Genomic DNA, 14,528 nt, shown 5'->3' with positions numbered 1-14,528 from the left:
CTGCTGTGGATCCCAAGCATCCACGCTTGCTCCCTGTTTTTCCCTGTTCTGAGGTCCCATCAGGCAAAGGCTGTTAACCCAGCAGTGCTGGCTGGGAGGCAGAGCCAGCAGCGTCACCTCTTCTTCTGCTCGTGTGTGAGAGGAAGAGAAAACCACTGCATCTTGCATCAGCCAGAAAGGGAAGCTTGGTTGTCATCTACTCCCCAAACTGTCCCCTCCCTTGGCTCGCTGCGGGCAGGGCTGACCAGAAATGATTTGACAAACCCTGACAAGGTAAGTGGGGCTCTATATGGTCACACTGTCCTGCTGTCTGCAGATTCAAGGCATCAGGCTTTTTCTGGCTGTTCTTTTTCCATTTTTATTTTGCAATAGCAGGTACAGGAAATGATGCCACGAGCGAAAAAAAGTTCACGGAGAAGATGAAGTAACTCTGTAATTTGTGGATCTGGGATCTAGGCACAGATCATTTATAATTTCCATGTATTCTGTGTAGAGTCTTTGTGGCACATGGAAGATGCTAAAGAAAGGAGATGGGGGTGCTTTACCTGTACAAGAACAAACATGGCTCTTCTAACAACAAGGTAATCTCTAAATCTGTTTGTTCAGAAGCAGTAGATCACACCCTGTATTAAATACTGATAGTGCTGTTCCAGAAAATGAGATGTGAAGGAGCATTATTGTCCTCTATGCATTTTTTCAATTTATAAAAAGAATATTTTTTTAGTACCAAAATATTCCTGAATGTACATTCTTAGAATAGTTAGAATTCAGTTTTATAATAATGTTTCTTATCTGTTTCTGGGTCAGATAACTTCAGCTCTCAACTTTTTCAGCTTCTGGGATTGACCACTGTAAGTGCAGTCATCAAACTTTCTTTTAGGAGCCTTCCCAGGTAAGAAGTGCTAAAACAATGCAGCCAAATATATCACAAGCTACAGGTTACAGTAATGCAGTCCTGTAGAGCTGCGACTTCTAAGTATTTCCTAGAACAATACTCCTGGGACTCCTGACAGCTATGCTGAAAATGAAAGCCTTCCGTATTCAGTTCAGGATCAGAGAAATAACTGGGAAGACAAACATTTAAATTCATTTTAAGGGTTGTCTGTCAAACAAGGGCTGAGCAATCAAAGGCTGACAGTTTCCTGTCCTAGGGCGAGCTGTCTCACCTCGCTGAGGTGGCTGCAGTCCAGGTTCTTCTGGCTCTGACTCCAGTGCAAACATCTGCCCTGGCAGCGGTTCATCCTGCCCGGTGTCTGTGTGTACCTGAACAGAGGTAAATGTTCTCACACTGGGTGCAACAAAGTGGGAGCTACTTGGAAGAAACTTCAGTTTCTTCAAAGGTTTTCAGGGTTCTTAGTCTTGGGAGGGGAAAAAAAAAGAAAACAAAACCCAACCCAAAGCAAAACCGAAAACAAAACTCCTCTGACTGCGTCTGGATACTGTCTCTGAAATTTTATCTTGTACCAATCTCCAGTTCAAATAGGGAACTGTAAATCATTTGATGTAAACCAGCTGACAGTACATTTCATAGCTAAAATGTAGCACTCTTTCTGCAGGAGCAGTGATCAACAGCAATGCTGAGCACACAAGCCAACTGCATGATGTGGATGGAAGCAAAAACATCTAAAACCATTTAATTCAATTTTTAATGCTAGGGAATCTCAGTATAAAATGGTTTCTGTGAGCCAGCTGCTGTTACTACTACATGGGCTATCAACTTCTACTGGCTGGGCTCTAATTCCTAGAAATTGCTTGATGCCAAAGTCATTACTGCCTAATTAGAGCCCGGGAGAAACAAGGGGATGAGCCAGGGAAGTTCCGTGGCACTGTGGGCACAGTCGCATGTTTACAGACTGCTGCCAGCCCGGGGAGCGCAGCGGTTGGCTGGGCAGGCTTGTACAAAAATGCTTTTGTGGCTGCCTTTAAGGGCTGGGAATTTATTGGCAGTTATTTCACCCATGGATCACCAGGTTCTTATTCAGAACCAAGACTGCAGAGTTTTCCTTTGCCCTTCCTTATTTCTTTTGTTTCACAGGAGGGCTGAGTTCACTCGAGGGGTCTGTGAGAATCAAAGTCATTTAACTATGCAACACTGTCTAAATTTTAAAAAAAGTCCTTAGAATGCAAAAGACAGACTAATATTACAAGGTCTATAATTTATATTTTTCTAATCTGTTACTTAGGCATTCTGGGAAACAAGTCATGATGGGAATTGGGGTTTTTCCCAATGTTGGACATTAGGGAAAATGTATATCTGGTATTGGGGTTAAGGAAAACCTTATCTGTTTAGCTGTTACTTGATTTTTTTCAAAAGCACTTAATTTCAGTCACTTCTATTGCAATGTTTTGCAGGATTTGTTTTTTGTTTTGTTTTGGTTTTTTAATTAGGTGTGCAAAATGAAAGATATGCTGCTGCAATTTATTTTCTACCACACAGAAGAGAAGCTGGATTTAGTTTAAGATTTTGTAAAATGCTTTGCCAATGAAGCACATAATGTATTAAGCAGATATATCCATGCTTATTAATGCAGGACTGAATACTGAAAGCACAAGAAGCAGGAGAAGGCTCAGGGAAGGGACAATGATCAGGCCAGCACACTGCTTGTCATCCTCTGATTCCCCACAAAACCTTTCCAGAAAGTTGGATTTTACCTTAACATGGCTGTGTCTGGATTCCACCTTCTGAGGAGAGAACCTGCCCTGCTTCTGGATTCCACTTCCTGAGGGTAAGTTTTTCTCCTCACAGGCACCTTTATTCTTAAAAAGGGAAATGGAAGAACATCTCAGTCCTGCACTGAGTTTTTCCCTCATGGGCCCCTTTTTTTTTCCCCAAAGGAGAATGAAAGAGCATCTTTTCCTCCCACACTTTTCCCCTCATGGATACCTTTACTCCCTAAACGGGCAATGGAAAGTCATCTCTCTCCCACACCGAGCTTTTCCCTCACGGCTTTATTCCCTGAGAGGGGAATGGAAGAGCACCTCCTTCCCACCCTTCTCCCCTCATGGGCATCTTTATTCCACATGAAGGGAATGCAAGAGGATCTTCCTCCCTCCCGTGCTGTTTTCCCCTTACGGGCACCTTTACTCCTCCAGGGGGAATGGAAGAGCCTCTCCCTCCAGTGCTTTTTTCCTCACGGGCACCTTTATTCTCCTAAAGGAAATGGAGAATATCCCTCCTGTGCCAAGTTTTTTCCCTCACTGGCACCTTTATTCCCTAAGGGGGGAATGGAAGAGCATTTCCCTCCCTCACACACTTTGCCCTCACGGGTACCTTCATTTCCTAAAGGGGAAAGGAAGAGCATCTCCTTCCTGCCCTTCTCCCCTCATGGGCACCTTCATTCCCCAAGAGGTGACTGGAAGAGTCTCTCCCTCCCGTGCTTTTTCCTTCCCTCACGCACACCTTTATTGCCCCAAAAGGGTAATGGGAGAGCATCTCCATCTTTCCCTCCTTCACATGCTTTTCCCTTTACAGGCCCGTTTATTCTCCTAAGGGAAATGGAGAATGTCCCTCCTGCGCTGAATTTTCCCCTCACGGGCAGCTTTATTCCCTAGGGGAGGAATGGAAGAGCATCTGCCTCCCTCACACGCTTTTCCCCTCACGGGCACCCTCACCACAGGGAAGAGCATCTCATTCCCGCCCTTTTCCCCTCACAGGCACCTTCAGTGATTGGAAGAGCCTCTCTCTCCCTCTCTCATGTGCTTTTTCCCTTACGGGCACTTTTATTCTTCTGGGCTGAGATTTCCCCTCGCGGGCATCTTTACTCCTCAAAGGAGAATGAAAGAGCATCTTTCCCTCCTACACTTTTTGCCTCACGGGCACCTTTATTCTCCTAAGGGAAATGGAGAATATCCCTCCCGCGCTGAGTTTTCCCCTCACAGGCATCTTTATTCCACAAGAGGGGAATGGAAGAGCATCTCCCTCACGGGCACCTCTATTTCCCCAAAAGGGGGAATGAAAGAGCATTGTCATGCCTCAGGGGCACCTTTATTCCCGGAGCAGGGAAGGGACGAGGCTCTCTCCCCCTCGCCGCACCGAAGGCTGAGCGGAGCCCGCAGCCGCATCGCGCGCGCGCACGCCGGGCGCGAGTCCTGCAGCGGTTTGGCCGCGGCCCCGCCCCTTTCTAATCGCGCCGCCATCCCCGAGCGGCGGCGGAGGGATATAGCCGGCTCAGGGCGGAGGGATCCGCACGCCGGAGCCGGCGGCCGGGCAGGGAGGGCGGGAGGCAGGCAGGGAGGGAAGGAGGACGAGGACGAGGCGAGCGATGCGGCGCGGCCGCGCTGGCTGAGGCGAGGTGGCCCCGCAGTTCGGGAGGACGGGGGGTGGGGAGCGGAGCGCAGCTGGTGCCGCGGGAGAGGTGGCGGAGCGGCTGGAGAACAGCTGGGGAGGGGTCGGGGGGCGCTCCGGGAGCGGCGAGGGGAGAGCGGAGCCTGAGGGGAGCGGCCAGCGCGGGGGAAGGGCGAGGCTGCGGGGCCGGGCGGCGTGTGCCGGTCCTGCCGCTCTCTGGCGCCGTAGTTGAGTGGAAAAGGGAAGGGATAGAAAAGGGAACTGATTTAAAATAGCCCCCGATCCCTCCGGGGGCCGGTTCCCTGTCGGTGCCATTGCGGGGGGGCAGCGGGGCTCTGGTGCAGCCGCAGCCCGGGGGGCTTGGCTGCGAGAGGGGCGGGGGTCGCTACCCTCGCTGCTCCGCTCGCCCGGGCTCGGGGCTTTTTTTGTGGGGAAGGGGCAGGATGAGCTCGCGGAGTTTCGCTGGAATTTCTCCTTCCTTTCTGAGGCGCTGCCGCTGCTGAAGCAGATTTTTCCTTCCTCTCTTTTTTTTTTTTGTCTGATGCAGAATCCCAGTAGCTAGGCAGCCTCCCTCTTTTCTTTCCTTCCTTCCTTCCACCTCTTCGCTATGTAGGAAGGGAGAGGCATCAATGGAAAGGCTGAAATACGCGTAGATGGACTTTCGGATGCATTTTTTCTTGAAAGAAGAAGATAAATCCCGCTTGCCAGTGCACTGACTTTTGTTGGTGTTGCATCGCTTGGTAAAAATGGGGTTCACTCACTCCAGCTGAATCCTTGGAGCATTCCAGAGAGTTGCTGCAGTGAAGGACTTATCTTGATTTTTTGCATCGGAGGAGCTGCATTGATGTTAACCATTTTTTGGTAAAATGGAGAACGAGATCTTCACACCCCTTCTGGAGCAGTTCATGTCGAGCCCTCTTGTCACCTGGGTAAGCGTTCATTTTCCCCTCACACGTTCCTGCTTTGATTTGCTCATTGTTCGAGAAGAGCCTTGCGGCAGGGGAGCGAGGTGGACTCGGTGTCACGGTGCTGCTGCTGCTTCTGTTCCAGGTGAAGACGTTCGGACCGCTGGCTGGAGGAAATGGGACCAACCTGGAGGAATATGTGGCGCTGGTGGATGGAGTGTATCTCAACGAAGTCATGCTGCAAATGTGAGTGTGGGCAAGCGCTGCCTTGGGGTAATTTTTTGCTGGTTTGTTTCTCTTGTCTTTTTTTGCCGCCTTATGAAAAATCCTTTCCCCCTCTCCCCTTATTGACCTTGGTAAATTACTTTCATTTGTGCTTGACCCGGTCATGTGGTGAGTTAAGAGGAGACTTGGGATCGTGGCAGGTCCCAGCTCCACACAGCTGAATGTCCGAGCAATGGATTTGCAGGATGTATAGTGTGATACAGGCTGAATCATCATTGTAGAACTTACTGGAAAACGGGATGACTGTAAATAGTTTCCCAGATTTCCACTGAGAGGCATAAAAAAGGTTCATCCTGCTGTAAGTCAGGCTCATAAAGAAAATTTTGAATAAATTTGCTTGGCTAATAAGGTTCTAATCCATATCTTGGTGCACGTGACATGCAACTTAAGGATGGCATGCAACTCACACAGGGCTGTTCACGAGCAAAAGGACTGCCCTTAAACTCCTTCATTTTCCAGGCTTCCTAATTAGACTAGATCACAGTTGAGCAGTAAAGCTGATGCTTTAATTGTGGGTGTAGAGTGTTTTCTGGCTACAGCCAGCAGAAGAAATGTTTTTACATGGGGTTGTAAACTGTTTATTGAAAACTCTGCTTGTCAGAAAAAATCCTTTACAGTGGCTCTCTGTTAATCATAATTTTGACTGGAATGTTGCCCACTACTGTCATGCTGGAGAGTAACACTTGTCAGGTGTCTAGTGATATAATCATAAAAGTGTTACTAGTGCAAAAATTTCTGCATACTTTTTTTTTTTTTGATATTTCGAGTCTCTGCAGAGAAATCCATCCATTTTCTGTATAGGTATGAAAAGCTGTGGGTTATGGCCGGCTGGGTACATCCATCAGTGTGTGAGCAGCTTGTGTTGGCAGCTGTTCCTCAGGAGCCCTGCTCAGGGATGGGTATCCTCCTGCTCTGTTCATAGCTTTTATTCATGTTTAGTGCTTTAAAAGTTATTCCCCTTGGTGTTCAGCTTGTGTAACTAGTCTGTGTCAAAAGAGCAACACTTTACCACATTTAAGTGTGAATTCACAGCCTTTTGAAACCATTATTTCCTTTGTCCCCTACTTCTGTACAACTAAGACACCTCAGTATTCACTTCTAGTATTCACTCTAATGTTGGAAAACTTGGTGGAATGGAACTCCTTGAAAAAAAAATAAATCTGAGTGCAATCTGGCACACTTTAATAAGAATTTTAAGTGATGCATTTCACTGAAGAATAGTATTTTTATTTTATGACTACTTTATTTTTTTCCTTGGGTTGCATAAAGTAAGTAGATTGTCAGCTGTGGCCATACATTTGATATGTAGAACTTGTATGGGATAAAAAAGTTTGACAGCTGGAAGGCAAATTTAGCACTGGAACAATGTGATTTTGAAGAATATAGTCTTAAACTTTTTCCATTCAGTTTTTTAATGCTGAGTATAAATCAATGCATGTATGTAAAATGGAAAACTGGAGAAGGAACATTCCCATGCCTAAGGCACTGTGTGTTGGATTTGGCTGTGACTTTGTGCATCCTTGACCCCATGCCATGATTACTGTGCTTAGGGAGCATTGGGTGTGTATGTGTAAAAAATACACATTGGAGATGTAAATTTAAAAAAAAATTAATTTGCTATTGAGGACAGTGAAAACAGTGACATGTGGAAAAGCATTGATGTACAAATGAAATTAATTTTAGAAATATGTCACTACACTGGAAGGTCTTGTGGGAGCTGAGATGTAGCATGGCTGGTTACTGCTTAGAATTGCCTCTTAGAACTCTGCTCATATTTTGGGAAAGTTCAGTTTGTTTTGGGTTTTGTGCCAGGATTGAAATAGGGGAAAAACTGTTTCATGTTTTGCACTGTGGTCCTGTCTGTGGTGAAGTCACTGTGGAAACCTGTGTTAACTTTTAGCCCTGTTCATTTTGAATATCCACCTATTAAGCAAATGTCTTCCTTTGCAAAAACACTTCCAAGATGCAGCTCTAACTAATCCTCAATACAGATTATTAACAGTGTTTTCTGGTTTTATTTCTCTTTTATTTTCCTTTTATTCTTTACTAACATATATTGAGGAAATGTGGCAGAAAAATTTGTGTCATGTGACTTCAAAAGAAGGGTGGTTTTCGTCAGAATGTTGGGCTTGGGGAAGTTTTTTTGGTTGTTTGGTTTGTTGTTTTTTTTTTTAAAGCTCAGTGACTTCACTTGAGAACTAAAGGTCTGTGGTTAGGAACTATGGCAGTGGGGGCTGTTAGAGGTCCTGTGGTCTTGCTGTATATATACTTTAATTCTTACTTTTTTCTTGCCAGATGTTGAAAAAACAAATTCTGTGACCATAAAAGTGAGTGTTAATATTGGATTAGGCATGGATTGTAAACAGTTACACAGTTTAAAAAAAAAAAAAGTGGCTTTGTTAGTTAGAGAAGGTTTTTTGTTCAGTTAGAAAAGAGTTAATCCTGCCCTTCATCATCTGCAAGTGAGGGTCCAGCATTTGGTTCTGCTTGTGCTTGTCTGGATCAACTTTATTTTCAACAATTGAAATGATTCAGACAGGGGAGAGAGGTGTCAGTGTTGGAATCATTGCAGGATGCTGATGGTGCTGAGATTTATCAGCACTGAGTTTATTAATACCTCATCCACAAGAGGATTCACTGCATTCCTTGTGTGATTTTTACCTTGGGGTCTTTTGCGACATGGGAAGAATTGCCCAGATTCTGTTCAGTGACCAGTTACATCTGAAGGGCTCTTCCTTGCTGGAGATGCTGCAGACCAATTGGTATTATTTTTGTTGAATTTTGTTTTTAATTAAGGAGATTGCCAGTGTTTATAATATTAGCTCCTAACTTGAGAGAATGTCTCTAATTTCCTGTTTAAATTTAGGTCCCGTGCTTCAGAAGTATCGGGTTACTTACCTTCTGCTGGGATCACTCAGTATCTGATTCCTGTGCATAGAAACCCATCTGTCTTTCTAAATCTGAGCCTTTATCTTTGTGCTCTTTGATACAAAAAAGGGGTCATGCATCTTGGAAATAAATCAGAGCACCAGAGATGGCTGCACTGGTGTTCTGCCATGGCAGGGAGGTGGAGGAGCATGCCAGGAATGCTTCATACCTTCACTGCACCTCTGTCCTAGTGCTTCTAATTTATATTTATGAAGTGCTCCTAGGCTGGAGGGGAGTCTGTTGTGTGTGGTACTGAAATCAGGGAACCAGAATCATTCAGTGGATTAGTCACCTGTTGCACACCCAATTACAATTGCAGTAAAATAATCCTCAGTTGTCCTGGAGATATTTTTCCAGATCCTGATTAACATCACCTCAGGTTTTTTTAATAGTCTTAGCTCTGTACTGTTTATAAACTCCTCTGTTCCAACAAACCCCACAGTATTTTTACAGAAACACTCCTTTTCTGTGTGGTGTTTATTTCCATTTTTGATAGGTCTTGTTCTCTGATACTTGCTCACTGAATTCCAATAGGATTGGGTAAGAAACGATGGAAGTCTTTGAGTATGAGCTGTGGTTCCCAAACTGACAAGAGTCTTGCTGGGTCCTTTGAATAAAAAGAGACAGCTGCAAGTACTTACAAGATTGGGGCTTTCATTACATTTACCACCACCATTAATATTTGGTCAAGCAACAAAGACTTGAAGCAGGCTTTTAGCTTTAATTGTTTTATATTACTGTGCTTTGTATTTGTGGAAATAAATCTGGTCTAAAGGAAGTATTGGACCCAGACTGTATGCAGGGTTGGTAATGTACAGAACCAAACTCTGGAACTGAATTAATTTAATCCACTGTCTGGAAAACCTGACAGCTTTCATCCCAGTGTGCCTTTTGTAACTTTGGTCTTCATTACATAAATTAAGTGATACTTTTCATATCAGTCTTTGCTTCCAGACATGCTGAAAACTACTTCAAAGATGCAGTCTTTCATTCTTCTCCTGGGTTTTTCCCCTTTTACCATTCTCCCACTGTTTTTTGGTGACTAAATCCACTTGCAGGCCTTTCACACCATCAGATTTTCCAGGTGGACTGGCTGCCTGGTGGTGTGTGCCTAGAATGTGGACAGCTTCCTTGGCTGCTGTTTGCAGCTCTCAGCCCTCACTTGTGTGCTTTTTTCCAAGCACTTCAGCTTGCCAGCCCATACTCCTGGCTTGCCTATATCTTCCCCTGAAAACTGGACTCTGTCTCCAGTGCTGGAGCCAGCTGCCAGGCTCTGTGAAAGAGTGCAGCCACTCAATCCATTAACTCCTTCTTGGGAAAGAGCAGCTTCAGCCAGCCCTGCCTGGCTGGGGAAATGGAAAAGAGTTTTGAGGAAAAGGAAATCAGTGGCTTTGGCAGAAGAAGTAGGAGTGTGTATTTTAGAAAAAGGTCAGATATTATTTACAGATAATATTATTATCCACACCTTTATCACTTCATGGTGTAGATTCACACTTCCCAGATGTGCTCTGTCAGGTTTTCCACAGGTGCAAGGTGTCCCTTGGACTTTGTGAGAGTTGTTGCTCCCAAGGGTAGTTCTGCAGCAGCAGCAGGGCTGAGATTTTTCTTCAGGAAAGCTGAATTTGTAACAATCCATTTTTTTGTACAGAAGCAAATTCTTTAATAAGTGGTGCAGCACAATGCGCACCAGCACTGTTGAAATTAAACCCTTTTGATTAGAGAAGAGGAAATGCAGTTCTTAGTGTAATGATGAATAATTTCAGATGGGACCATCAGCCTGCAGTGAGCTCTGAACTGGGCAGGTGAGGTGGGCACAGGCTGATCCCTGCACCTGTGGGGTGCTTGGGTTTTTGATAGATAGAGGGGAAAATGCATGGCTTGAACATGGCATGCTTGAAGTGCTTGATCTTGGCCTGTCTCTGTTTTACTAATTTTGGTTATGCTTTTGTACCCTTTTCCACAGCTGATGTCCACTTTCCTTCATCCTGGCTACCCTGATTTATTTCTGAGCAGGAAACTACTCTGTGGTTCGTTCTTGTTCTGTGCAAAGTTTTCAATATTAGGAATTAAATCATCTTGCTTTCCTTTACACATCCACTTCTGTCCTCTCTCCTTCATGTACCATCTTGGTTATCTTTCTTGGACTCTGTCTCCTTATTTCTTTTGGTAGCCTGCTACTGACCCCATCCTACTGTAGCCTAGTACCTTGGGCCAGGGAATAAAAACTGAATTTACAACTATTTTTTAATACATACAGAGAATTCTGCTAAGCCTGTCAACCTATTCCATAAATAGCCATCTTAGATGTAATATCAAAATAACTTGTCTCAGCATTGAAAGCATTCTGGCAAGGAAAGAACATACATTCACTATGGCTTTGCAGTTCCTTTTTCAGAGAATTTTGCATTTTGCATTCTACACGCTGTTTCAGAGCACTCCATGACAATAAGAGCAGCAGTAAAATCCAGTTTTAAGTTAGCTACAGCCACATGATCAGCTTGTACCCTTTGGTGGCCAGGCTGTGCTGCTTCAGCTTTCATGGGGATGCTGGTTTCATGCTCTGGGGATCTCTCCACCACCACAAACCTGTGCAAAGTATTGCTGTGCTCTGATCTTCCTTTTGAAAACAAACCTAGTTAACTGAATTTGGGTGCTAAATCAAGCTCACCTTATCTTCCACCAAATTTGAGATTTACTTCTAGATTTTCCTCATTTGTTTCTTCTGTTAAGAAGGGACTTTTGAGTTTTGTGTTTGTTCATATGTTCTTATTTTTGTTTCCTCCTTTTTCCCTAAGCTAAATAGCAATTTGTTGCCTTCCTTGTCTTTTGTAATGCACCACTTTTCCCTAGGTAGTAATTATTTAGGGATCAAGACATGTTTCCAAGATGCTGCTTTGTTAGAGCACGTGACTCCAGTGGTCAAAGATTATTTGGGAATAACTGTGGGAGAGTGTCTGTGTTTGTTTGCTTTGTTTGAGAGTCCAGCCTTTATCCTGAAGATGCTGCAGAGGCAGTTGTTGTTGAGCACTGTTTGCAAAATGCCTCCCTTTTGTTTAATGGGGTTCATTGAAGCAAGGCTACTGCTTTGACAAAAATGGCCTGATGTTGTATTTTGGGATGGGAAAGCGTAAGGGATGAACCCACAAATGGTGTCTGTTGTATTCCTGGCCACTGGGTGAATCTCTGTGTTGCACATTTAGGGACACTCCCCTACTTGCTTTCTTTCCTACAGTGACAGAAGACAGTCCACTTGGGTTTATTACAGAATTTTATCTTGGTTTAAGCTTCAGGGAAATATTTGCTCTAGTTTTTCTCTGTGTGGTATCTTTGTTTTTCTTAAATAAGCCCCTAAGCAAAAAGTGTCTGCTGGAATTTTCTGGTAGCTTGGGAATTCACTTGTTGTACATTTGGAGTATTGTGTGTGCTGGGCAAAACCAGGATACAGAGACTGGGAGATGCATGAGAGAATGCAGGCAAATGGCACATTGTCACTAGTCTAACAGGGGGTGTAGAGAAACATGAAAATATGTATTTTATTATTAATCAAAACCTGTGTTTTATTATGAACCAGTTACTTACAGAGGGTTTATTTCCCTTCATAAGAAAGGAAGTTATCTACAGTCATGGCGTTCCAACAAAAAGTATTTCATGGAAATCTGTGTGGTGCTGTTTTTACAACTGGAGATCTTTCTAGTCCCTAAAACTGCAATATTTGTGTAGCTTTGGTGCCATCAGTACACATCAGTATTTCCTGTAGTTGTTAATGCTGAGTACTGAGGTGTTTACCTGTGGTCAGACTATTTGTGACACTGAAGTGAGAACTAATTTTTTTGAGATTTGGTAGCTTCAGCCAAGTTTAAAGTCAAGAGCAAAGTGAGTGAACATTTTTCCAAGTCTTTCAAAGGAGAAGTAATTTTTGCTAGTGCTGTGATTATCAAATAAAGCAAAGTACATACTGCTGTGCTGCTGTTAGTTAGGATACAAGAAAATAAACTTGTCCTTACAAACTCTTCTTAAAAGTTTTTTTTCAGCTTAAATAAAAAAAAAAAAACCTGCATAGATGTGTATTGCTTTTAAATCCTACATAGGAATTTTCCCTAATGTTAACATTTTAAATGTGGCAGTGGCTGTGTGTGAAGCTGGGGGTGGCGATGTTTGGATATTTGCACAGTGCCCGTGGTCAGTTGTTTTGAGGTGTTAATCACAAAGCCAAGCAGTTCTCATCTGCTCTGTTTTTTGGTACTGAACTGAATAGGTCTTGAAAATTTGGACTCATTTCAGAAGTAAAAAAATGTTGGCTCTGAGAGGGAAAATAACAGGCAGTGCTTGAAGCAGAAGTCAGAACTTCAGACTTCAATATCCTCAGTATTTTGCTTCTGGGGCATGTCAATCTTGTTGCCTTCCTAACCTTTGTGTGGTGCAAGTTCTACAGCAGTTCAATTCTCCCTTTTCAAATGATATTTCCTGCTAAACCTTCTGTAGTTAAAAAAACCCTTCAAAACCAACCAAGCAAACCAACAAAGATGTTCCTTGAAAGATATTTAGATTCGTGGGGTAGAGTGTGTTTGTCAGATTTTCTGACAAAGTATGTTTTTCCTCACTCAAAATATTTTGTTTGTTGATGTTTCTTCTGGGAATTCTCCAATTTTTAATACCTGGGTGTGTTTATTTTGTGTTAAGTGCTCTGTGCTGCTCTGAATCCTGTGGATTTTCCTTCCTGTGAGTGACACTTGTTAATTTGGTGGCAGCCAGATTACCTTTTGCCAGCTGTGTCATTCATTGATTTGTTGTGAGGAGCTCACCCAGGTTACTTGGTGTTCTCACTAGGTTCAGTGACTAGCAGTGACTCACTAGGTTCAACTTTTGGCAGAAAGCTTTATTTGTACTTACTACCTTTTAGTGTGATAGGAAAAGAATAGTCAAGGTGAAACAATAGTAATGAAGTTATTTCATACTATTTGATGAAATATCTCATAAAAGGAGCAGTTCAGAGCATGGATGGCCTTAAAGACAGTGGTTGCTGTATGAAGTTGGAACTGAGGGTCTGTCACAGACATCTTTTATGAACAATCCTTTCCTTAAGATTTTTCCTCCTGAGAAGCTGGGAAGCCTCAAAAACAAAATGTAACCAATGGTTATCTGCTGCTGTGGAATGCAACAGGTGCATCTGGGATTGGGCTCACGTGGTTGTTTCTAATTAATGGCCAATCACAGTCCAGCTGGCTCAGACTCTCTGTCCGAGACACAAGCCTTTGTTATCATTCCTTCTTTTTCTATTCTTAGGATTTCATCAGAAGGCTGGCTTTCTTGTATTCTTTTAGTATAGTTTTAATATAATATATATCATAAAATAATAAATCAGCCTTCTGAACCATGGAGTCAGATCCTCATCTCTTCCCTCATCCTCAGACTCCTGGGAACACGGTCACAAGGGTCCAAGGTTTTGGTCTTTTCCTCAAGAGTTTGCTTAGTCACAGATGTGTTTAGTCAATGCCAGGTGAACTGTTTTACCTCCTTCCTTGTTTTCTCACACATTTTACTCACCTGCATACATCATCTTCACTGCAGTTAGGGAAAAGAGAACAAAAATAAATCTGGGCTGTGCTGGACTTTGTTTAAACCCTGGGAAGAAGAAATGAAAGCTCAGTCAGCAGACCTGTTGAATGCCCTGTGGTACAGCCTGGCTGTGGGCACAGTGCCATGTCCCTGGCAGTGTGGGGCTGTCAGGGGATGTCCCTTCACGCTGATGGGGACCAGGCAGTGGCTGTGATGTGCAGCAGGTGCCCATCCCTGGGGCAGGGAGACACAGGCAGCAGGACACAGCTGCAGCTTTCCCAGCACCCTGCAGCCTTGAGGAGCCACACAGCTCAAGCAGTTGAGCTGCTCAGATGCTGAGGCTGGCAGAGGGAAGCTGTGTGCATGTGCTCAGCGTGCACAGATATGTTCTTGGCAGCGCTCCCTGCGATCCCACCAGCCACTCTGTTTGGGTCTGGCCAGTTGGTCATGGTTTGGTTGGTTTTTATTTTTCAGTAGGCACAGGGCTTCAGCCTCCTAGCAGTTTATGATGTTGGACATAATCCTAGGAAGTGGGGTTTTGTGCAAGGGCCAAAAGACGTTTGATGTTA

At 43.9% G+C, this 14,528-nt stretch overlaps 1 protein-coding gene across 21 annotated transcripts in view; it reads left to right on the top strand.

Annotated features, from left to right (window-relative positions):
* Window positions 1-4,176: 4,176 nt before the first annotated feature.
* CCDC88A (coiled-coil and HOOK domain protein 88A) overlaps window positions 4,177-14,528 on the top strand; it is a 70,686-nt gene continuing 60,334 nt past the window's right edge. For 19 of the 21 annotated variants that reach the window (XM_077176239.1, XM_077176244.1, XM_077176242.1 and 16 more), the window contains exons 1-3: window positions 4,177-4,292; window positions 4,833-5,214; window positions 5,336-5,436. In XM_077176239.1, coding sequence (XP_077032354.1) covers window positions 5,152-5,214; window positions 5,336-5,436 — 164 coding nt within the window. In that variant the 5' untranslated portion in view covers window positions 4,177-4,292; window positions 4,833-5,151. Of the gene's footprint in view, window positions 4,321-4,832; window positions 5,215-5,335; window positions 5,437-14,528 lie in introns of all 21 variants that reach the window. The other 2 variants (XM_077176224.1, XM_077176225.1) reach the window with 2 other exon arrangements.

This window comes from Agelaius phoeniceus, chromosome 3, assembly GCF_051311805.1.
Source record: "Agelaius phoeniceus isolate bAgePho1 chromosome 3, bAgePho1.hap1, whole genome shotgun sequence".
Taxonomy (NCBI): Eukaryota; Metazoa; Chordata; class Aves; order Passeriformes; family Icteridae; genus Agelaius; species Agelaius phoeniceus.
Note: the sequence above shows the minus strand (reverse complement) of the source record. Positions and strands in the feature narration are given on the sequence as shown.